This window comes from Convolutriloba macropyga, chromosome 12 (genome assembly GCF_964194025.1).
Source record: "Convolutriloba macropyga chromosome 12, txConMacr16.3, whole genome shotgun sequence".
Lineage (NCBI taxonomy): Eukaryota > Metazoa > Xenacoelomorpha > Acoela > Convolutidae > Convolutriloba > Convolutriloba macropyga.
In genome coordinates this window covers 26,324,883-26,349,750 of record NC_134479.1, presented here as the reverse complement: position 1 = coordinate 26,349,750, position 24,868 = coordinate 26,324,883, and the positions used below count along the sequence as shown (strand labels likewise).

At 34.1% G+C, this 24,868-nt stretch overlaps 1 protein-coding gene across 1 annotated transcript in view; it reads right to left on the bottom strand.

The window, feature by feature from the left end:
• Positions 1 to 24,868, bottom strand: part of LOC142350349 (uncharacterized) — a 52,700-nt gene that overhangs the window by 13,731 nt on the left and 14,101 nt on the right. The window contains exons 3-7 of the mRNA XM_075402184.1: positions 15,309 to 15,469; positions 12,286 to 12,490; positions 11,766 to 11,894; positions 10,795 to 10,918; positions 7,234 to 7,397 (exon numbers count right to left, since the gene is read on the bottom strand). Coding sequence (XP_075258299.1) covers positions 7,234 to 7,397; positions 10,795 to 10,918; positions 11,766 to 11,894; positions 12,286 to 12,490; positions 15,309 to 15,469 — 783 coding nt within the window. The remainder of the gene's footprint in view (positions 1 to 7,233; positions 7,398 to 10,794; positions 10,919 to 11,765; positions 11,895 to 12,285; positions 12,491 to 15,308; positions 15,470 to 24,868) is intronic.

Below are 24,868 nucleotides of genomic sequence, written 5' to 3'. Positions count from 1 at the left end.
CTTTTTTTTCTTCTACTCTTTTCGTTTTTTGAACTAAAATACCAGTTTTTTAGTGTTCAGTGACCCTAACGCAGCTGGGCTTTTGGAGTTCTACAAAGTTCTGCATTCCCTGCAGTTTACGTTTTATAAACAACATTGAAGATATCTGTTGAGACAGTCGAAGGATGAGCAGTTTTGCAAGAGTTTTAAAGGATAAACGCTGTTCCTATACTCTACAACAATTTAGACCTCTAAACTTATAACGTTACTGTAAATCCGTACAAGATAACCGTCGCCTAGAAACTGTATCGCAAGATATCCTGCAGTCAGTCAGAGACGACGGTTTCATAAGAGGACGTACTTTAAGAAACTTGCAAGAGTCGTACAAGATCAACCTCTCTTCCAGGAAAAAAGCTATGCAGCTCAACTAATAATAATAATAATAATAAAAAGAAGGTTCGTTTGACAATGAGATTTGCAAAATTCCATTTGAAGCGTTTTTTGAGCAAGTATGAATAAAGCGGTTTTTTATTACGAAAACTGAAAAAATCACAATCATCATTTATAACGTTTTATTAGATATTAAATCAGATTCACTCTCAATTTTTTTGCAACATAATTCAACTCCCTACAAAATTGTAGTTTGGAAAGCAAAATCAGTTCCAAAGAAAATTTGTACTAAACAAGAAGAGGCAGTAATTTGAAAGATAAAAAAAGCAATCCGTTTACAGATAACTCATTTAAATTTTCCTCATGTATTTTTTTCTATTGGGAAAAAAATCCCCAAATATGAATTACCTATCAAACAGTTGGACATAACCCTTTAGAAAATATTTCTCAAAAAGGTCACCGAATTTCACGCAATCGTCAGAATTTAGATTTAATTATGTCAATTTTGTCTTGTTGCTAAGAACTTAGGAACTGCTAAGATAAATTTATTTATGATTCATGAGTGCTTTTTGGGATATATTTCAATTCTTCACATTTTAAATTAAACACAATAAAAGTATTTCTGCTATTCACTTGACAAATCGAAGAATTATTTAAATTCTCTTTTTTTCTTCTACTCTTTTCGTTTTTTGAACTAAAATACTGCAGTTTTTTTAGTGTTCAGTGACCCTAACGCAGCTGGGTTTGTGGAGTTCTACAAAGTTCTGCATTCCCTGCAGTTTACGTTTAATAAACAACATTGAAGATATCTGTTGAGACAGTCGAAGGATGAGCAGTTTTGCAAGAGTTTTAAAGGATAAACGCTGTTTCTATACTCTACAACAATTTAGACGACTACACTAATAAAGTTACTGTAAATCCGTACAAGATAACCGTCGCCTAGAAACTTTGTCGCAAGATATCCTGCAGTCAGTTGGAGACGACGGTTTTATAAGAGGATGTACTTTAAGAAACTTGCAAGAGTCGTACAAGATCAACCTCTCTTCCAGGAAAAAAGCTATGCAGCTCAACTAATAATATTAATAATAATAAAAAGACGGTTCGTTTGACAATGAGATTTGAAAAATTCATTTTGAAGCGTTTTTTGAGCAAGTATGATTAAAGCGGTTTTTTATTACGAAAACTGAAAAAATCACAATCATCATTTATAACATTTTATTAGATAATAAATCAGATTCACTCTCAATTTTTTTGCAACATAATTCAGCTCCCTACAAAATTGTAGTTTGGAAAGCAAAATCAGTTCCAAAGAAAATTTGTACTAAACAAGAAGAGGCAGTAATTTGCAAGATAAAAAAAGCAATACGTTTACAGATAACTCATTTACATTTTCCTCATCCATTTTTTTTTCTATTGGGAAAATAATCCCCAAATATGAATTACCTATCAAACAGTTGGACATAACCCTTTAGAAAATATTTCTCAAAAAGGTCACCGAATTTCACGCAATCATCAGAATTTAGATTTAATTATGTCAATTTTGTCTTGTTGCTAAGAACTTAAGAACTGCTAAGATAAATTTATTTATGATTCATGAGTGCTTTTTGGGATATATTTCAATTCTTTACATTTAAATTAAACACAATAAAAAGTATTTCTGCTATTCACTTGACAAATCGAAGAATTATTTAAATTCTCTTTTGTTTTCTTCTACTCTTTTCGTTTTTTGAACTAAAATACTGCAGTTTTTTTAGTGTTCAGTGACCCTAACGCAGCTGGGTTTTTGGAGTTCTACAAAGTTCTGCACTCCCTGTAGTTTACGTTTAATAAACAACATTGAAGATATCTGTTGAGACAGTCGAAGGATGAGCAGTTTTGCAAGAGTTGTAAAGGATAAACGGTGTTCCTATACTCTACAACAACTCAGACCACTAAACCTATAAAGTTACTGTAAATCCGTACAAGATAACCGTCGCCTAGAAACTGTATCGCAAGATATCCTGAAGTCAGTCAGAGACGACGGTTTCATAAGGGGACGTACTTTAAGAAACTTGCAAGAGTCGTACAAGATCAACCTCTCTTCCAGGAAAAAAGCTATGCAGCTCAACTAATAATATTAATAATAATAATAATAATAATAATAAGACGGTTCGTTTGACAATGAGATTTGCAAAATTCCATTTGAAGCGTTTTTTGAGCAAGTATGAATAAAGCGGTTTTTTATTACGAAAACTGAAAAAATCACAATCATCATTTATAACGTTTTATTAGATATTAAATCAGATTCACTCTCAATTTTTTTGCAACATAATTCAACTCCCTACAAAATTGTAGTTTGGAAAACAAAATCAGTTCCAAAGAAAATTTGTACTAAACAAGAAGAGGCAGTAATTTGAAAGATAAAAAAAGCAATCCGTTTACAGATAACTCATTTACATTTTCCTCATGTATTTTTTTCTATTGGGAAAAAAATCCCCAAATATGAATTACCTATCAAACAGTTGGACATAACCCTTTAGAAAATATTTCTCAAAAAGGTCACCGAATTTCACGCAATCATCAGAATTTAGATTTAATTATGTCAATTTTGTCTTGTTGCTAAGAACTTAAGAACTGCTACGATAAATTTATATACGATTCATTAGTGCTTTTTGTGATTTTGGGATATATTTCAATTCTTTACAATTTAAATTAAACACAATAATAAGTATTTCTGCTATTCACTTGACAAATCGAAGAATTATTTAAAGTCTATTTTTTATTCTACTTTTTTCGTTTTTTTTTGTACTAAAATACTGCAGTTTTTTATTGCTCAGTGACCCCAACGCAGTTGCATTTTTGGAGTTCTACAAAATTCTGCATTCACTGCAGTTTACGTTTAATAAACAACGTTGAAGATATCTGTTGAGACAGTCGAAGGAGGAGCAGTTTTGCAAGAATTTTAAAAGATAAACGCTGTTCCTATACTCTACAACAATTTAGACCACTACACTAATAAAGTTACTGTAAATCCGTACAAGATAACCGTCGCCTAGAAACTGTGTCGCAAGATATCCTGCAGTCAGTTGGAGACGACGGTTTTATAAGAGGACGTACTTTAAGAAACTTGCAAGAGTCGTACAAGATAAACTTCTCTTTCACTAAAGAGCTATGCAGCTCAACTAATTTTGTTTAAAAAGAACAAAAAGACGGCTGGTTTGACAATCAGATTTGCAAAGCTCAAACTGAAGCATTTTTTGAACAACTCTGATTACAGCGTTTTTTATTATGAAAACTGATAAAAATCACAATCCTCATTTGATAAAAATTTTTTTAAATATAAAACCAGCTGCACTCTCAAGTTTTTTGCAACATAAAGAGCAACTCCCTATATAAAGAGCAACATAAAGAGCAACATAAAGAGCAACTCCCTAAATTGTAGTTCCAAAGAAATCAGTTCCAAATTAATTTTGTGTTAAACAAGAAGAGGCAGTAATTTGCAAGATATAAAAAATGCAATCCGTTTATAGATAATTCATTTACAGTTCCTCATTTTTTTTTCTATTGTAAAAGTAATCCCCACTGATGAATTACCTATCAAACAGTTGGACATAACCCTTTAGAAAATAGTTCTCAAAAAGGTCACCGAATTTCACGCAATCATCAGAATTTAGATTTAATTATGTCAATTTTGTCTTGTTGCTAAGAACTTAAGAACTGCTACGATAAATTTATATATGATTCATTAGTGCTTTTTGTGATTTTGGGATATATTTCAATTCTTTACAATTTAAATTAAACACAATAATAAGTATTTCTGCTATTCACTTGACAAATCGAAGAATTATTTAAAATCTATTTTTTATTCTACTTTTTTCGTTTTTTTGTACTAAAATACTGCAGTTTTTTATTGCTCAGTGACCCCAACGCAGTTGCATTTTTGGAGTTCTACAAAATTCTGCATTCACTGCAGTTTACGTTTAATAAACAACGTTGAAGATATCTGTTGAGACAGTCGAAGGAGGAGCAGTTTTGCAAGAATTTTAAAAGATAAACGCTGTTCCTATACTCTACAACAATTTAGACCACTACACTAATAAAGTTACTGTAAATCCGTACAAGATAACCGTCGCCTAGAAACTGTGTCGCAAGATATCCTGCAGTCAGTTGGAGACGACGGTTTTATAAGAGGACGTACTTTAAGAAACTTGCAAGAGTCGTACAAGATAAACTTCTCTTTCACTAAAGAGCTATGCAGCTCAACTAATTTTGTTTAAAAAGAACAAAAAGACGGCTGGTTTGACAATCAGATTTGCAAAGCTCAAACTGAAGCATTTTTTGAACAACTCTGATTATAGCGTTTTTTAATATGAAAACTGATAAAAATCACAATCCTCATTTGATAAAAATTTTTTTAAATATAAAACCAGCTGCACTCTCAAGTTTTTTGCAACATAAAGAGCAACTCCCTACATAAAGAGCAACATAAAGAGCAACATAAAGAGCAACTCCCTAAATTGTAGTTCCAAAGAAATCAGTTCCAAATTAATTTTGTGTTAAACAAGAAGAGGCAGTAATTTGCAAGATATAAAAAATGCAATCCGTTTATAGATAATTCATTTACAGTTCCTCATTTTTTTTTCTATTGTAAAAGTAATCCCCACTGATGAATTACCTATCAAACAGTTGGACATAACCCTTTAGAAAATAGTTCTCAAAAAGGTCACCGAATTTCACGCAATCATCAGAATTTAGATTTAATTATGTCAATTTTGTCTTGTTGCTAAGAACTTAAGAACTGCTACGATAAATTTATATATGATTCATTAGTGCTTTTTGTGATTTTGGGATATATTTCAATTCTTTACAATTTAAATTAAACACAATAATAAGTATTTCTGCTATTCACTTGACAAATCGAAGAGTTATTTAAAATCTATTTTTTATTCTACTTTTTTCGTTTTTTTTGTACTAAAATACTGCAGTTTTTTATTGCTCAGTGACCCCAACGCAGTTGCATTTTTGGAGTTCTACAAAATTCTGCATTCACTGCAGTTTACGTTTAATAAACAACGTTGAAGATATCTGTTGAGACAGTCGAAGGAGGAGCAGTTTTGCAAGAATTTTAAAAGATAAACGCTGTTCCTATACTCTACAACAATTTAGACCACTACACTAATAAAGTTACTGTGAATCCGTACAAGATAACCGTCGCCTAGAAACTGTGTCGCAAGATATCCTGCAGTCAGTTGGAGACGACGGTTTTATAAGAGGACGTACTTTAAGAAACTTGCAAGAGTCGTACAAGATAAACTTCTCTTTCACTAAAGAGCTATGCAGCTCAACTAATTTTGTTTAAAAAGAACAAAAAGACGGCTGGTTTGACGATCAGACTTGCAAAGCTCAAACTGAAGCATTTTTTGAACACCTCTGATTACAGCGTTTTTTAATATGAAAACTGATAAAAATCACAATCCTCATTTGATAAAAATTTTTTAAAATATAAAACCAGCTGCACTCTCAAGTTTTTTGCAACATAAAGAGCAACTCCCTACATAAAGAGCAACATAAAGAGCAACATAAAGAGCAACTCCCTAAATTGTAGTTCCAAAGAAATCAGTTCCAAATTAATTTTGTGTTAAACAAGAAGAGGCAGTAATTTGCAAAAATATAAAAAAAACAATCCGTTTACAGATAACTCATATACTTTTTTCTCATCTATTTTTTTCCATTATAAAAATATGCCCCACTGATGAATTATCTATCAAATAGTCGGACAAAATCCATTTGAATAGTTTTTTCAAAAAGGTCGACGATTATCAAACAATCATCAGAATTTAGATTTAGTTATACGTCAATTTTTGTCTTGTTGCTAAGAACTTTGCTAAAAATATTTTTGATTCATTAGCGCTATTTTCGGATATGTTTCTTTTTTTCACAATTTAAATTAAACACAACAAAAATTAATCCTGCTATTCACTTGACGAATCGAAGAATTAGATAAATTCTATTTATTATTATTTAATTTTTTACGAGTTTTGTTCTGAAATACTGCAGGTTTTTTTTTAATGCTGAGTGACCCAACGCAGCTGGATTTCTGGATTTCACTGAATCCATTTTTTTGAGCCAACATGAAAAAGTGAGTTTCCAAGTCAACCAAACATAAATTGAGAGAACGGTTGCAATGTTGACAATGATAATTTTACTATTTTATAATGACTAATATTTTCTCTTCGTCTTGTTACAAATTCTCAATATATCAATTTAGCTACTCATAATAACATTGAGCCCGTCAATAACTAGTTTTGGCTAATCTGTTGCAGCATTTTGGAAAAGAAAATGTTTTTCTAGCTCATGAAAAAACTTAACTTGCTTTTATTTTTGAAGGTAAAACATATAAAGACCTCCTGTAAAAATCCCATTACATTGGACTGCTAATTAGAATGAACCATTAGATCAAGGAAAACATCAAAGTTGATTTGAGTTTGAAGCCACTCAGCCCAATTACAAATTTTATGTTGTTATATAGCACGTTACTATGTAAAAAAATAGCACGTGCGCCTGGGGTTTAAAAGATATAAGCCCACCAAGCTGGGGGGGGGGGGGGGGGGGGCAAAACAGAATAGATCTTTAATTTCATGTCTCAACACCCCTTTCGTTTAAGAACGGCACTTGCAATTCATTTCTTGTCATAAGGCACGTTACACTGTGAGAAAACAACACTTGCAATCGGGGTAATTAAAAGTCTAACCTGAGGGGATTCGAATTATAGAACCCATTAGTAATATGCACGATAAGTGCATGACGATAGGTTTCCACGATAGGTTTCCTAAGTGAAAATTGATTAAGAAATTAGTTAAATGTAAATCCGGTCAATCCACACACCTTTTGTGGATGTCTTATGCATTTGTTGTGTCTGATGGTCCATGGTTCTGTGAACCGGAGCGTGACTTCTATGAGTGCATGCAATCTCCACTTGCTCTTTCATCTCCCAGTCCTCGGGGCCTTTGATCGTGAATGCCACGTAATGTTTCTCGTGCTTTTTTGATCTAGGACAATTTTATATGTGTGTTTGTCATTTCAAAATGAACAATTGTGAAGGAGGAAGCAATTGTTATCAGACAAAAGAGCAACTGTTTAAAAAATCCCTTCTACTCCTCAAGATGAAAAGAACTATCTTTGATATTTCATACCCTGCTGATGTTTCATATATGAACAGTGCCCGACTATTTTATAAGGCCGCCGCGCAGGCTGGACAGGAGGGAAAAAATGATCAATCAAAACTGTTTCATGGTGAATTAACCACTGTCACACTGAAATGAATAATAACCACGCGGTCAATATCGCGATCGAGAAGTTTCAAATCAGCGAGGTGGAGCCAAGTTGTTGAGAAATTGCGAGAGGGTGGTAAAAACCATGTGGTAATGTTTTTAATCAGTTGCAATACAATTTACATCAGGCAGAAGCTGATTAGACTATCTTTTCCGCCATTCTTTTCTCGCCACTCTTTATATAGCAACAGTGGCGAGAAAAGAGTAGTGGAAAAAGAAAGTCAAAAGCCAAAGCACAGATTTTCATCAGTGCTTCAGATTTTCGTAGTAATAAGCGGGCGCTAACAAGTTAGTTCATCGCAAGATACGCAACTGTTGCCATTGCAACAAGAGTTGATTAAGAAGTCCCGCTCTTACACCCCTATTTATTTAACCCCCTATCATCTCAACCCAGTTTTATTTAGCCCTCTGTCATTTAACCACCCAATCATTTAAACGTTCTATCAATTCACCGCGATTTTAATCTTTCATTTAAAATCACGACTATTAAACTAATTAACTAATCCCTTGGCCAAGCCTCTCGGGCCATGTTTATGCCTCAGCGGCCTGTACAGTTTCTCATGACACTAGCACAACCGGACAAAGGATTAAGTTATTTGCTTGATTATGACCAAATATGCCTTTAAAGCCGATTGCTGGTGGGCGGGAAGAAAACAAGTGCCATTACTATCGCAATCGGCAATGTTCGGCACCTCTCAGGTTGAGCCGAGTCGTGCAATCAAAACGTTATTAATCTTCAAGCTCAACAGGAACTCATTTTATTTTAGCACCGGAACCTACATCAAGTTTAAAGATCACCGTTCAAATTTTCCACCTGCCGTCCGATTTGTACTGTAGTTATACTTCATATTTGCTCTTTTATCGGAACTTTTAGCAGTCTTACGCATAACAAAGTCTGAACTACTCTGCGGCCAACGAAACATTCGGCTGCACATTTGCTCTCAGGCGTATTGTCTTTTAATCAAATGTTTACCAGGCAGCTGATGCTCGACGTCCTATGAACTGTTTCCTGCCCTTACTTTTAGCGTCGGCTTTAGCCACCTAATGACCTGTCAACGGAAACACCGCAACGTCGATTTTCCGGTGATGTGTGCTCAATAGCATTTTGTTTCTGATTTGGCAGAAGTTAATTACGCCCCCCTCAATACCTGCATGCAGCGTTCAAGAGAAGATAAGCATCCGCGTGATAAACCGCAAAAAATAAACCAGTTTGCAGTTTGCCACAAAAAAAACCAACAAACCAGAAAACATAGAATTCTGCGCTTCAGAAGGAGGGTCATTGTGAAAATTTTCTTCTTCTTGCTCTCATGTCAAATAAGTTTAGTCATCTTCAAAAAATTTGAAGTTTGTTGACCTGGAAGACATTTTGAGAGCATAGCTCGGCTCGACCACATAGGTGCCGAACACTACCGAGTGCGGTCCTATCAGCTCCTGTGTTCTTGTGGCATGACAAGATGTAGGGGTGAAACAATAGAGAGGCTATATGATAGAGGAGTTGAATGATTTGACGTTGAGACTTGCAGGTTTAAATGAATCGGGAAGAAAAGAAGTCAAACCGTTTTGAGAAAATCAAAACTCTGTTTGAGATTCTCGTCAAGTTATTACGTAAAAGGGAAATTGAAGCACAGAATTTTTTTGCTGTTTCGAATTTTCGTAGTAATAAGCGGGCCTTAACAAATTGTTTCACTGCCAAGTTATGCAACTGTTCTCATTGCAACGAGAGTTGATCAGGAAGTACTGCTTTTAAACCCTTATCTATTTAAACCCCTATCATTTCAACCAAGTTTTGTTAACCCCTCTGTCATTTTACCACCCAATCAATTAACTCTTCTATCATTTCACTCCAATTTTAATCTTTGTTAAAATCACAACTATTTAAATAATGAAAGATCCCTTGCCCAAGCCTCCCGGGCCGTGGTTTTGCCTCAGCGGCCCGTTGATTTCCTCATGAATTCAGAACAACTGGACATAGGATCAAATTATCTGCTTGATTATGGCAAAAAATGCCTCTAAAGTCGACTGCTGATTGGCGGGAAAAATAAAAGTGCCGATACTATCGCGCTCGGCAGTGTTCGCCACCTCTCAAGTCGAGCCGGGTCGGGCTATCAAAATCTTATTTATTTTCAATTTCAACAGGAACTTATTTTACTTCAGCTCCGGTAACTGCATCAAGTTTAAAGATCACCGTGCAAAATTTTCACCTGCCGTCCGATTTGTACTGTTGTTATACTTCATATCTGCTCTTTTATCAGTACCTTTTTATCACTCTGACACAAAACAAAGGCTCAATTACTGTGCGGCCAACGAAACAGCCGGCTGCACATTTGCTCTCAGGCCTCTTGTCTTTTAATCAAATGTGTACCCGGCAGCTGCGGCTCGATGTCCTATGAACTGTTTCCTGCCTTTACATTTAACGTCGCCCTTAGCCACCTACTGACCTGTCAACGTAAACACCCCCCACGTAAGATTTTCCGGTGACGTGTGCTCATTGGCGTTGGGTTTTTGATTGGGCAGAAGCTAAATACGCCCCCCCCCCTCAATACCTGCCTGCAGCGTTCAACAGAGAAGATAAGCATCCGCGTGATAAACAGCAAAAAGGAAACCAGTTTGCAGTTTGGCACAAACAAACCAGAAGAAAATAGAATGCTGCTCCCTACAAGGAGGGTCATTGTGAAAAACTTCATCTTCGTGCTCTCTCATGTCAAATAGGGCTAGTAATTTTCAAGTTAATTGATGTTTGTTGACCTGGAAGACTTTTTGATTGCATGACTCGGCTCGAATTCACAGGTGCCAAACGCTGCCGAGTGTGCTCGTATCGACACCTGTGTTTTTGTGTGATGAAATGATAGAGGAGAGGCGTGAAATGACTGAGAGGCTAAATGATAGAGGGGTTAAATCATATGAGGTTAAGACGCAGGGTTAAATGGATCGGGGTCAAAAGAAGTCGAACCATTTTGACAAAAACCAAAAAAATTTGTTTTCAAGTATTGTCTAAAAAGTTAAAACGTATAGGAGGGAATTTGAACATATTAAATGTTGTGATCGGACTATAATATAATATTGATCAATATTTGTTAAATTAGTTCAAAATAGTGGAAAACGTAACTGGACTAACTTGTTCATGCGTTCGTTTCTGACGTTGATAAGAGAGTGGTTGTTCTGAATAGCAGTGCGGTAGAAGTCTTCAATAGTGATTATGTCTGTCACATACTGACACCTCCTCTTCGGGGGCTTGTTATCTAGAAAAAATATGAAATATAGCAGGGGGTGCAGAGTTAGATAAGATCTATTATAACTCGAGGATAAAAGTTCGGTAACAAAAGATTAGCAAAATATTTTACCATTTTTTATTAAAGATAATTTGTAATTAATTATTTCATCTGTCAGTTGTTTGACTCGGTTTTTAAACACAATCAGGATAACCATCTAAAGTTAACCATCTTTTGATCTCTGAACTGACCCAATGAAAAAAATTTTTATTTCATAAATCATGTAAAACTTGAAACAAGCAGACTTCTTCAAGATTTTATCATGATAGACTATGAAAAATTTTTCACACAGCTCGAAAAGATCTTAAAAAATCTTAAATAAATTATTTCCTGGGAAAATTTTTTAAAGAAAAATATTAGGCAACTAAATCACAAGCAGATAAAGGGCAAGTCACAGCAGAATCATTACTATTGTGTAGAATGTTAAATTCTTTGCGAACGCTTCTGAAGTGTCTTCAGAAAGAATGACAGTGTCTTAAAAGATTGTTTTATGCTACTGAACAAAATGAAACATTCATTATTTAATGAAGGACTAAACTTTTTTGATGTGTATCACAATTTTTGGATGTGTTTTTGATGCGTTTCGTATTAAAAAGTGTCTGCTTTGCTGTCAATTAAAGTCGTGCAAAATAATCTGACTCAAGAGTTTTTTTGTTTAAATATCAACGTTATTTAGCGCGACAAGCTTATTTTGCAAGTTTATTTCGTATTCATTTACTGTTGGTGTTGATAACGTTTTTGACTTCAGCGAAGTCCTTCTTTCAACATATCTAGTTACCTGGCCAGCATTCGTATGGTCGTTATTGGAGTTACTTACGGATTCCGAGAATAGTTGAGGTGAACATATCGGTGAGACCTCCATTGTTTGAATATCTGCAGACACAGTGATAATCTCTCAGGTTCTTACTTGTCTCTGTGGTATTGGCCACGTACAGCAGAATTATGGCTGAAACAGTAGTGAGTGAGTTTACAATATTCTGTGAAAAACAGTATTTACGATGGCTTGAAAAGCATTAACAAAGCATTAAGTTAGTCAACAAAGCATTAAATTGGGCTAATTGGCCAATTTCGGCAGCGAATTTCACCAAAAAATGTAGACAATTCGCTTAAAAAATGATAGTAAATGCCCTATTTTTCTACTCATATATGTTTATGATGCAGGGTCATGACAGTGGCTGGCTAATTGTGTTTTTGCGAGTTGGCATGCATTCATTACATTGCAATTTTTGAAGAAGCGAGTGCAATTTCGTGGGCGTTTTTATCCTTAAATTTCAGCAGTTTTCAGATACAGGACGCCTATACCTAAGCACCCAATAAATTGATTGATAATTTCATACCAGGTGCGTTGTACTTGTGTCTCTGGAACTTGATAGAAGTGGAAGAGACAGGAGTGGTGCTGGCTTTGATCACACTCTTCACACTCTCCACTGACGTCATCACACAAGCACCCAGGAAACAGATGTACAACAAAACTGACATCACACTTGCCATCAACATCTTCTGTCTGTTGCTCAATTTTATCAACACTGGGAATTTTCTTCTCTTAAAAAAGACATGCTCTCTGTTGAGGTCCCATGCCGAAACAAGAGGTTCCAACATAGTTCAATACCGCAAAAAGAGAAGAAATTGAGTTAGGACATTGTTGCATAGGCAGCTGCAAATATGAAAGAAAGTGCAATAAAAAAATTTCAAAAATGACATAATCTAGACTGGTTCATTCGTATCTTATTTGAAATTCTTGAGCATTTTTAACAGCTAGATAGCGTTATAAGATTCATTGTAGGATGAAGTAAAATTATTGAAGCTTAGGTAGCTCTCATTGCTTGAATTTGGCCTTGATGCGGCTCAATTAGAAGAAATCACTAAACTCTGTTTTTGGATTAAATTGTTTTATAAAAAAAGAGTTTTGATCAAATCTGATATAACCTTGACCCCATTTTAGCTACTTCTTACAATTCTTGTAAGCATTTTTCTACAATTTGTCATATATCTTCTGCCCTGCCATTTTATTCCAACCGTCTGATTGAATATTTTAGCTAAAGCGCATTTATTGGTATCAACAATTTACTCAAGATCTTTTAGGCAGTTCGCGTATGCGTCTAGTGCTAATCTTTCCGCATTGTGAAAGACTTGTTATACACATTTCTGATATAATCTAACTTTCAATCTCTTACTTTTGTGTCTCGTGACTCAATTTCGGTAATCGTCCTCACAGATTTACTGTAAACTGTACCAATCTTTTGCACCGCAAAATCAAGTTGAAAATTTATAGAAGCAAAACCACCTCTTGAATCACTACATCAAATTAGGTGTGCCTGATAAAAACCTTAATTTCAAAAATGACCTTAAACTTTATGAAAAAATTGCTGAATCCAGTTGTGCGTTTTGTATATTCGCAAAAACTACATATATTTTATTGCAAAAAGTTTTAACTGGACACAAATATTATTATCTCAGAACAATGCCATTTCTAAAAATATTCGTCCAATTTTATGAACATCAAAAACAACTTTTTGGAGGCTTTGAAGTATCATTTTTTTCATGCCCACTCAGCAACTTCAGCTGGAACTTTGGAACTTATTTTCAACTGAAAGCTCACGAGTTTCATACATTTGAGTGTTGAAAACCTCAAATGTTTGAAAAAATGTGAAGTCAATTTAGAGAAATAATTAAAACGGAGCAAATTCTGAAACAAATATCAAAGAACCGAATGAAAATCTGGCAAAATTCCTTACAGGTATTTAAAAAAAATTGCGCTGTCTAGACTTCAAACATAGACTAAATTTGAGGTAGAATTAGAGCACAGAAGAAAAAGGACAATAACTCTTCTCATGATTCTAAAAATTAAATTTTCAAGAAACATATCCATTGAAGGTTTATAGTTATTACCTGAGTTTCAGCGAATAATAACAATTATCAGTACAAAAAACAATCACTGTGTTGCTAAACGGAAAATAGCAACAGCGCTTAAACAATGATTTTTACGATATTGAGAATAAAAAAAAGAAGATCAAGAATATCTTCAGAAAAAATTTCAGAATTGTAGAGTGATAACAAAAAATTTGAAATTTCAGTTATAATCTTTGGAATATATTCTCTTTACAAACAACTTCTTCTTGTCAAACACCAGGAAACAACACCAAAAACAATTGTTTTGCAGGTCAGGAGAAACCTTGTTTGACAAATAGAATAGTGACAAAAAAGGCTGAAAAGTGTCAAAAGTTTTGAATCAAAATATTTTTTTTTCAGTTTCAGCCTCGATTTAGTGGGCAAAAATGTAAATTCCCGTAAGTACACGTAAAATTTTTCACTAATAAACGTGCTGCATAACAATTCATGATTTATAATTGGGGATTAAAAAGACGTGGGAACCGAAACAGATTGTATCCAAAAATGTCAAAGTTATCTTATTTTCAGGAATCTTTCTAAGTATTAACGTCTTTAAATTTTTTTGGAGCAATCTTCAAAGTATCTGGACTGCCAAATCCGACGAAATTATGCGAGCCAATTAATCGAAGAAAGTATATTTAAGTGTGTGTGTGTGTGTGTGTGTGTGTGTGTGTGTGTGGGTGTTTATGTAAGTGAATGTGTGTGTGTGTAGGGGCGCGTGTATGTATTGTTTTGCGTGTAGGTGTGCGTATATTTGTGCGTGTTTGTAGGTGTGTATCTGTATTTGTAGGAGCAAAAGAGAAGGGAAGGGTTGGGAGTTTCTTGTATTTCTATTTATTTTTGGATTTTAATTCGCACTTAATGAGCTTTCAAATGCTAACACACTTTTCTGTCTAGAATGCGGAAAATTTTGGTGGAGAAAAAAGAGGACTTATAATTTAGTCCCCTCGGTGGTTGGTGGCAGAGCAAATCAGCGCTAAATCAAATAAGAGACATTCTGTTTTCAGGATGGCCTGTACTCTGTTCATGCCACAATTTACAGTGGCTATTCTTGATCATCGGGTAAAAATTACTGCATAAAAATAATATGTTCAGCTTGACTACCGCCAGAAAGGTTCGCTTTATATGCGACTCGAACTACCGCTTGGGTACTTGTAAAACTTAATTTGCGCATTTCACGCAACTATGTTTTCGTCCCAAATCTCTTTCCCCAAACTGTATGAATCTCTAATTTTGCGTGTTCATCCATAAAAACTTTTAAACCATACATATTTATATCAAACCACATCAAACCATACATATTCCCTATTCAAAATGCTAATAGTTCCAATCATCAAAACAATTAAAACCGGCGTGAAAAGTTAGAGACGTGAAATGATGAGATTAAAGCTTATAGGGAGTGAAGAACTGGGGCATAATAAAAACAAAGAATTTTAGGTAAAAGAAGAAAAAAGAAGATGCAAGCACCAACCTTTTCCTTCTGGTTCTTCTCGAGCATATCCAAAGCAACAGAGTCGAATTCCTTGTTGTCTGCTTGTGCCTTGGTTTCATTTCGTCGATCTTTCTTTCGACGGTTTCCTCCATTTGGCGAGTCTTCCGTGTGATTGTTCTTTTGCACCCAGTTCTCGACAGCTACGTAATAAAAAAAAGGAAACTTAACTTTTTAATTTTTTTTGCCTTTTTCTTCACAACCAGCTAGAAACGATTGTTTACCGAGCAGATAGTTGCAGATGTTAAAGATGTGATATTTACTGTGATATTTTTCATTGGAATGTATCCTTGACATGAATCTTTTATAGAACTCCCAGAAGTGACATTTCAGACCCCATGATAACAAATCATAATGAAAATTTTTAGTCATCGTGATGATTTTTTATACCCCATGATAAAACTTTTAAGACACAATAATAACAAATATTTTGCCACAGACCCCATGATCCCGGGCCGAGGTGTCCACCCCTAGTACACCGTTATTAAGCGAGATTAGGGTGTAAAGCCTTTTCCACTCTTAAATAGCAGGGAAAAGAGTGTAAGAGCGTAATTTTAAGAAAACTACACTCTTTTTACACTCTTTACACTCTTTAATCCACTCTTTTTACACTCTTAAAAATTACTTTTGATTACACTCTTTCGTCCAATTTTTAGTGGAGAAAAGAGTGAAAAGTGTAAATTTGAAGCGATTACACTCTTAGAAATACACCGCAATTACACTGTTTTGTCCACTTATTTCCTTCTTTTCAACCGGTGTAAATATTATCAAGGCTCCGCACAAGAAAAAAATTACAGAAATTTGTGCTGCAATAATAAAAATTTGATCTACTTCTTCAACCCAGAATGGAGAGGAGGAAGATACAGATGACAAGGAAGCCTTTTTTGTTTAGTTTTTGGTTTGGCCTGTCTTTGTTCTTCTTTCTGCGGTAGAAGAGATTTTTGCAGGTTAATGGCATGTCTGATTGATTGAATAATGAGTTTCAATTGCACCTTTTCAACGCCGCCGGTTGCAAACTACTCGTTTTAAAGTCGCTGATACCACTGAATTATACAAAAAGAAAAAGAATTAAGATTACGGGTTAATGAACCGTCGAATTAGGTGAAAAAATGTCGAACTTCATGAAAAACGTCTGTTAATAACTTTTTGAAGAAGACGAGTTAGAAAGTCTAAGTTAGCCCATTTTGTTGCCGTGATAAAGTACTTTATAAGTCTGTGTAGAAATAAATGCCAATATTCTGATTTGTTCACAAAAATTTAATGAACCGTCGAATTAGGTGAAGAAAATGTCGAACTTCATGAAAAACAATTGTTAATAACTTTTTGAAGAAGACGAGTAAGAAAGTCTATATTAGCCCATTTTTTGTCCTCAAAATCTTCGCTATAAATTTCAACGAAACAAACATTAAATAAGATCACTGATTCAGACAACCCGGAGGTTGGTGGCAGATTAAATCAGCGGTGAATCAGTCTAGAGATATTCTGTTTTATAGGATGGCCAGTACTCTGGTCTTGTTCCAAATTACCCGGGCGAGTCTTGATTTTTGAGTTAAATATACTGCATGAGAAATAATATTTTCAGCTTAAATCCCGCAAACAAGGTATACTTCATATGCGATTCGAACTTCCGCGTGGCTACTTGTAACTTTTAATTTGCGCAGCAAGTCGTAACCACTAAGCTAAATGCAAAATACAATCACAACATTTTGATGAAGTGCACAATACGCGTTCTCAAATGAAATAGAGCAGCATGGTGAAAATGAACCTAACATAGCGTCACTGAAAACACCAAAAAGTCAACTTTCAGCTAACAGATGGAAAACACATCAACGCATGTAAAGAACAATAAAAGAAAGCAAGATTGGACAAGACTTTTTTTTCAAAAGGCATTCTCATTTCCCTTGTATATAGTATTAAATGCTCAAAGAAGGCAGAAAAAGGTATCAGCGAAATCAGTTTTGAAAGCTGTATTTAAAGTTAAAAAACGGAGTACTCATATATTCGAGTAAATTTACTTGCTTCTCATATTTGCCAATAACTACGTAACAATGACCCCCTAATGAAAAATCTCATAAGAAACACATGATAAAGTACAGGAAGGCCTTATTGGCAATATTCTTTACCTATTTTATAAAGGTACAACAAACGAACCAAAAACGCAAGTTTTACATAAATTCTCATTTTCTGAAGCTGATTTTTAGGAGCAGCTTCACCATTCTCAAAGAAACTAAAATCAACTAATTATAGCTCTGGTTACCAATTTAAAAAACGAGAATGATAAACAAATACATATCATATTGGAAGTGTCTCAAAAAGTTGGCTTTTAACAAGCAGGGAGAAGATTTTTGCGAAATTAATTTAGATATTTCATGTTTATTGTTCATCTTGTTTTGAACAAGAACCCTCTTCCTTGCGGGTAAGAAAAATTTGGATTCAAAATATTTCAACATTCTTGCAAGAAAAATGCAAAGTGTTGCAAGATTATTGCAACAAAGAATTCAATTCTTGCAGGAAAATTGCAGGAAAAATGGAAAAACTATTCATTATCTTTCAAGATTTTTTGCAGGATTCTCGCAAAATCTTAATTTCGCTGACTACTAGGAAGATTTTGAAGCAAAGGAAACTTTCCAGATATTTAATCATAGAAAGTAAGAGTTGACTTGTATATTCGAGAAATATAAAATCTCAGCATTTATGGGTTGTGTTAAATATTACCAAAATGCAATGTTGGTGAAGTGCACATTACGCGTTCTCAAATGAAATAGAGCATCATGGTGAAAATGAACCTAACATAACGTCACTGAAAACAGCAAAAATAGTCTACTGTAAAACTCAAAATATTTTTCAAAAAAATGGCTTCAGATAGGAAACGATTCAGCTAACAAATGGCAAACACAACAAGGCATGTAAATAACAATAAACGGAAGCGAGATTCGACAAAACTGTTTTTTTTTTCAAAAAGAAATGATACTCTAGTTACGTACATCAACTATAAACTATGAATAATTAATGAATTAATTTACATTTGCGGGCGAATGAGGTCCGCTCTTTTCAAATTCAAGACTGTTTTATTGAGACAAAAACATTAATAACGGAAAATCTCAAAAGTTTTTTTTTACAGTTATGACATAGGAAGTGGTCACTGAAGTCGTTTCTTCTGACCGAGATATTTCATGCATGACTTGGTTACCATCATTTTTACGGTAATAACAGTCTTTGCACAAGCAATTATCGCGTACTTCTCCACAGACGCGAAAGATAACAAGAACCAAGAAACTGAAAATTAATTTTTAGAGAAAAAAGGATTTCAAAAAATACCATAAACAAGTAAATCAAATTGACGAAACTAAGAAAAACGCGTGGCGAGGAAAGTCGCACAACAGCTTTGTTGAAAAAAGTTTTGAAAAACAAATGAACGAAAACAACAAAAATTGCACACCTTGCAAGCTGAATAGATGCAGTGAAAATTTGTTGCTTGAAATAATAGAGAACAGGTAAACATCAAAGAAAACCGTTGATAATGTCAAATCATCAACTGCTAAAAGCCCTGATTGCCAGTGAGCAGCTTCTTTTGTTCTAAATTAAAACGCAATGTACTAATTTGCTTTAACTATCAACTAAATAAACTAATTGACTTGAAAAATGCCTAAATAGAGGGCTGATGACTTTTGTAATTTTTTAAACTAAAACATTTCCGATGTGACGAAAAACAGTCAATATTTACTGCAAACCGCACAAAACGCGAACAAATGGTATAACCGGTGCACACAGTATCGAAGAGAATAAATCGTTAGAGTTAAAGTAAAACACTAAAATCCAACTCCGTGTTCGGTATAAGAAATGGACTTGTAACTAGTGACACTAGCCAATAGTCGACGAAAGGATAGAAAAACATGGCCAAATTGAAAAAATTTAGTTAGTTATCAAAAAACAACTTAAATTTAAGTGATATAAACGTTTAGCTCTCAACTAAAATTGCTTAAAGTGTTGAATAAAGCTTCTCTAGAAAATCAATGAGAACTATTGGCAATGAAATTAAGAGATAATAAAATTTAACGAAATGATCAAAAACACAGCGAAAACAAAAATTATACGACATAAAAAAACAGAATATCAAAGCCACAAAAAACTTAAACTGTCTTCTAAAAATTGAGTTCTTTTGAACCCTTTTTCAACAATTCAACTGCACCTGCAAACTGGAAGCATAATTTATCAGACTATAAACGAAAAATGCGGGAAAACCTCAAATGTTCTCCATGTACTGAAAATGGGAACTTTTTTCCCAAAAATAAAAAGGGAACTTTTGTCCCAAAATAAAAAAAGGGATGTTTTATCCCAATTTTTAAATGGAATTTAATTCCCATATTACTGACTATAAATAGGAAGCACATTTTTATATCAATCAGTTAGTTAGCTGATATTCGTTCTTCAATTGTTCAGTCTTATAGTTGTTATCAAACAGTTGTTCAACAGTTGTCAAACAGTTCTCGTTTAAGTTACCAACAGTTGTTGTTGGTTATTAAATAATATAACATATGATATCAATTTTACTTAAATCTCTATTTGTATTATACCACCCAAACCGTTCTTATAATAAAATTTTAAATTCCATTTCTTTTATCTTTAGAACATCAAAGCTAAACCCTCTTTGTATACCTCATTTAAGCGGCGAGTATAAATTGGTGCGACCATTGAGGCTCACTCAAGGTTAGTAAATTCTATGTTCTATGGACTCTAACTTTAATCTTTAACTTAAATAAAATCAGCTGCGAGGCAAAAAAAAACTTAGAAAAAATTTCCAAGTTGTCTCATTTCTATGTTCTGACTTAAATAAGTGGAACTTAACACTTTGTTTTAAAATCTATGTTAAAATTGTATCAGCTATTTCTAAAATTTTCTATCTTTCGTCAGTTATCTGACTTTAACAAAATTTCTAAGTTCTCAAATAAAAATAAATTGTACTCAGAGGACGTAATTCTTAGACTATCTAAAGTCGTTTCTGGTACTTACAAAAATACTTAACTTATCCTCGATAAAATAAAGACTTGGCAACGTCCAAGTATTTTAAATGAAAATGGCTGATGCTCCTATTTCTCTGAGTAATGTATCTTTAACTACATTTTCAGGTAACGATCCAAGTCAGAGTGCTCTTGACTTTTGGAATTCTGTTGATCAAAAAGTAAAATTTTCGTTAGGAGTTTAACAGATACGGCCTTAGAACAGATTTTAACAGATACGGCCTTAGAATGGTTTAATACCGTTGATGAGGCTAAAGTCTTAAACGATTTTAAAGGCGACTTTCTTGATAGATTTACCGACGGTCGTGATAATATTAGGCATAGATTAGAAGTATAAAATGCTTCTAGACAAGAAGGTGAATTAATAAAAAATTATTTTCATAGAGTCAAGCACGCTGTTAATAAAGGTTGACCAGAAGATTTAACAAATGTAGCTAATGCTGATCGAGCTCAAGAAGCAGTAATACAATCTAGACAAAGGGAACAGAAATATATTGAATTTGCTATAAGGGGACTACAACCCCCCTCACTAAAGAGAAAAGGCCATGAACGGCGTATCAAGAAACCTAACGAAAGTTGGGATGATTTAAATGAACATCCAATAACACAAGATTTAACTTGTATAGTCATTAATGAGAATTCGGCTGAACAACCTTCGGACAAAATATCGTCCTTAGAGACTCAAATTAAGGAACTTACAAGCTTGATAAAAAGCAACGAAGTTAGTGCCATACAAGGTACAAACAACTTCAATAGAGACCCGAATATAAAGGGACGAGCCAATAATACTAGATTCTCTGAGTATTGTATAAATCACGGACATTCTATTTCTACTTGTAACAAAAAGAAGTTAGACGACGAGCTGCAAAAGATTGGAAAGGAATTATTAGAGCAAAAAGAAACCAAGGCTACATTTAGTAATAACTACAGACGAGGCGCTTGGAATAACAATCAATACAATAGTAGAAATAATACTTATAACAATCGAACCCAAAACCCAAACTCCTTCTATAATAACCAGAACAGCTACAAGTACGGCAATAGATTTAATCAAAATAAGAAATATGACCAAAGATTTCCCCGAGAAAATTCATTTCGGCAAAATGAATATGCTGCTAAACAATTCTATGAGCGTGAAAACAGCCAATTCAATAGAAATCAAGCGCATAGTAATATAAAGCCTACTTTACAACAAGACACATAGTCTTATAATACACAAAATGAAAACAATGTTCGTTGGATACAACAAGAAGAAAACAATGTTGATTATTGTGACGCTATCTCAGATTTATTTCCTTTAAACTAATACGGTCTCCGAAAAATAAGAATAGGACATCAAATACGAAAGCCCGAATTTTCTTGAACTTATTTCATTTTGCTACCGGAGACAATAAAAAACATAATGGCTTAGAAATAGAATTCATGATAGATCCAGGGTCAACATGCACTATAATAAATTACCCAACATTTATTGAGCTTAATCAGGTGGGGCAACAAATAAACATCCAGACTTCAGGAAATAAAACAAGAACTTATAACGGTTCTGAAATATGTACGATAGGCTACACTATACTAACCTCATACTTTGATACCGACGGGAAATATAAAGCAAATCATAGAGTATGGGTTACTGAGGAGAAAACCTCTAATTTAATAGGAGTCAATTTTTGTCATTTTTTAAAGCACTATACTTTGATATTCCGGCAGTAGAACTGAAGACTAGCGATAAAGGAGTGTTTAGTTATGGCTCGCTAAATAATGAAAAGGAATATCCCCAAGTCTCTAAATTGAATGAAGTGATAATACATCAGCCTCTATATATCCCACCTAAGTCTACATTTCTTTACAAGCATAAGTGTAGTGAGCAAGATATCTTTCCGAAAGGCTTTCCTTTTGTACCTAATAGGACTACAGTAAAAACCGATTTGTGCTTTATAAATACTATTTGTACTAAGAAAGAAAAACATATTCCCCTACATATTGGAAACCACAAAAATCATCAAGTTACACTAAATAAAGGGAAAATTGGATTTACTATATGTGATATTACAAACAACGCACAAAAATATAGTATTCGCGACTGTAACGTATTCACTTATTCTGTTATCAATAGATGCGAAGAGCTTGATAGTTGTTTTATGCTATATACAACTACAAATACTATATCCGAATCCACTGATCTAACCGCTGAATGCATTAGGTATATTAACTTTTACGAGCATTCAATATTCGACGCCAATATGCCCATTATTCATACTATATCTAGAGACTTATTATTAGACAACGGCTTTACTGCCTCCCTTATTAAAAGATATCCCAACTCAAAGAGAAATATTCTACAATACATTAAAAGTGTTGGATCGGAGAATGAGGCAGACCACGAACTAATACTTTTTCAAGATGAGTATAGTCAGCAAATGATATATAGCCATTTAATAAAGGAATATTAAAACTCTCCCCCATACGAAGCAAGTAGAACTTGTTCAGTATTTTGCGAACTACAGAAGACACTTATGCTTGACGGCATAAGATGTGTTGCTATGCCTAAGATAGCATGTGGCGGAGACCCCAGATGATAGAAAAGAATAGCTAAGGAATTAGAGGAACACCTTAAGCACACATGAATAACTATTTATGTATACATTAGTGGCAAAGAATTACAATTAATAAATAATATAGAAAATTGTCCTCTCACTGACGAGCATATCGCCAAAATAATGGAGCTATCCGCAGGAGAACTAGTAGAGAAATGTAAAAACGAGGATGGAATTGCAACTGACTTTTCTAAAGAGGCAAAAAGGATATGCCAACCCAAATCAAAGGAACAATTTCCAACATTCCGCTCAGCTTATCAAGTAAAAGAATTAACAGATAAATTTACTACCAATGTACATGCTGGACAAAATACTCATTTTAATAAAACGGAATTCTTACAAAAATTCGATTTTACACAAACTGACTTAACTGAGAACGAACTTTTCCGACTTGCAGATATACTACTTAAAGACAACGATGTATATTCAAATCATAAATATGATTTTGGCCGTACTTAACAACAATTTAATATAACCCTAATCAAGAATGCCGGATTTAAAAAACAAAGACCTAGTAAAATACCCTTTCATTTAAGGGATAAACTCGAATTACTGATGGACGAATTAATGCAAGCAGGGATTATAAGAGAGCTAGATGAACATGACGATATGAATAGCTGGTTCGTTAAACCAATCATAATTCTCCCTAAGAAGGATTACGTCAAACTAGTAATAGATGCTCGCTATCTAAATGCTATTACTGACACTAGTAACTCAAGTTGGCTGTTAGAACCAATACAAATTCTAATAACCCGAGTAAATGGATCATATTTTACAAGCAGCAATCTTTCTTGTGCTTATCATCAAGTGCCCTTAACTCCCGAGACACAAAAGTTAACAGGATTTATAATAGGAGTAAGACAGTAAACATATCAAGTCGGCTTCTACGGATTGAAACCACTACACAACTTCTTTAGTAAATCAATGCGCTATGCATTCGGACCACTTATAAAAGAAAAGAAGGCTTTCACATATATTGACGACACACTACTACAATCTAATACTAAAGAGGAAATGTTCAATATAATAAAAGACTGTCATGCTCTATTAAGAAAGGCTAACTTAAAAGCCGCACCGGATAAAACAATGTTCTTTTTACGAAAAGTGAAATTTCTCGGTCACGTTATATCAGAAAATACACTCTCTCCAGTTATATCGCGTATTGACGACATTAAGAATTTAAAGACCCCGGAATCAAAGACTGATGTTTTTAGCGTATTAGGAGCAATGGTATTCTACTCAAATTATGTGATAAATGTTCATATAGATGCTAAGCCCGTGTACGTTTTAACAAGAGGCGATGTAAATTTCAAATGGGAAGAAAAACACGAGAAAGTATTCAATATATAAAAAGAAAAATTCGCACATGATATATCCTTAGCAATTCCAAATGCAAACTACCCCTTTCATATACATGCTGACTCGTCGAACTTAGGCACTGATTGTATACTTACACAACAATTCCCTGATAGAAAGAGAATTGTATCAATGAACTCTAGAGTATTCGACAAAGCTGAACAGAAAATGTCCCCACAGCCTAGAGAGTTATGCGGAATAATATCCGCACTACAAACGTACGAATTCTATTTAATGGGCTCCCCATTTCCTATATATCTTATTTGCGATCACAGGCCAATACTATTTTTATGGCCTAGGCGCAGACAACTTTCGCACAGATTTTTCAAATATCAAGTCGTCCTAACTAAATTTCAGAACTTGAAAATTATATACACCGAAGGCAAGAAAATAGCATTTCCTGATTTACCGAGTAGACAAGTCCCAATAGAGGAAGCAAAGAAATTTCAGATTGAACATAAAACAATACCTAAAGATATAACTTTTTACACTTCGGATTTAAAGCCAATCTCTTACTCTGTGTTGCACAAAGAGGATAAAACAAACTCGTCTAACGATTCTTATTCTATAAAAA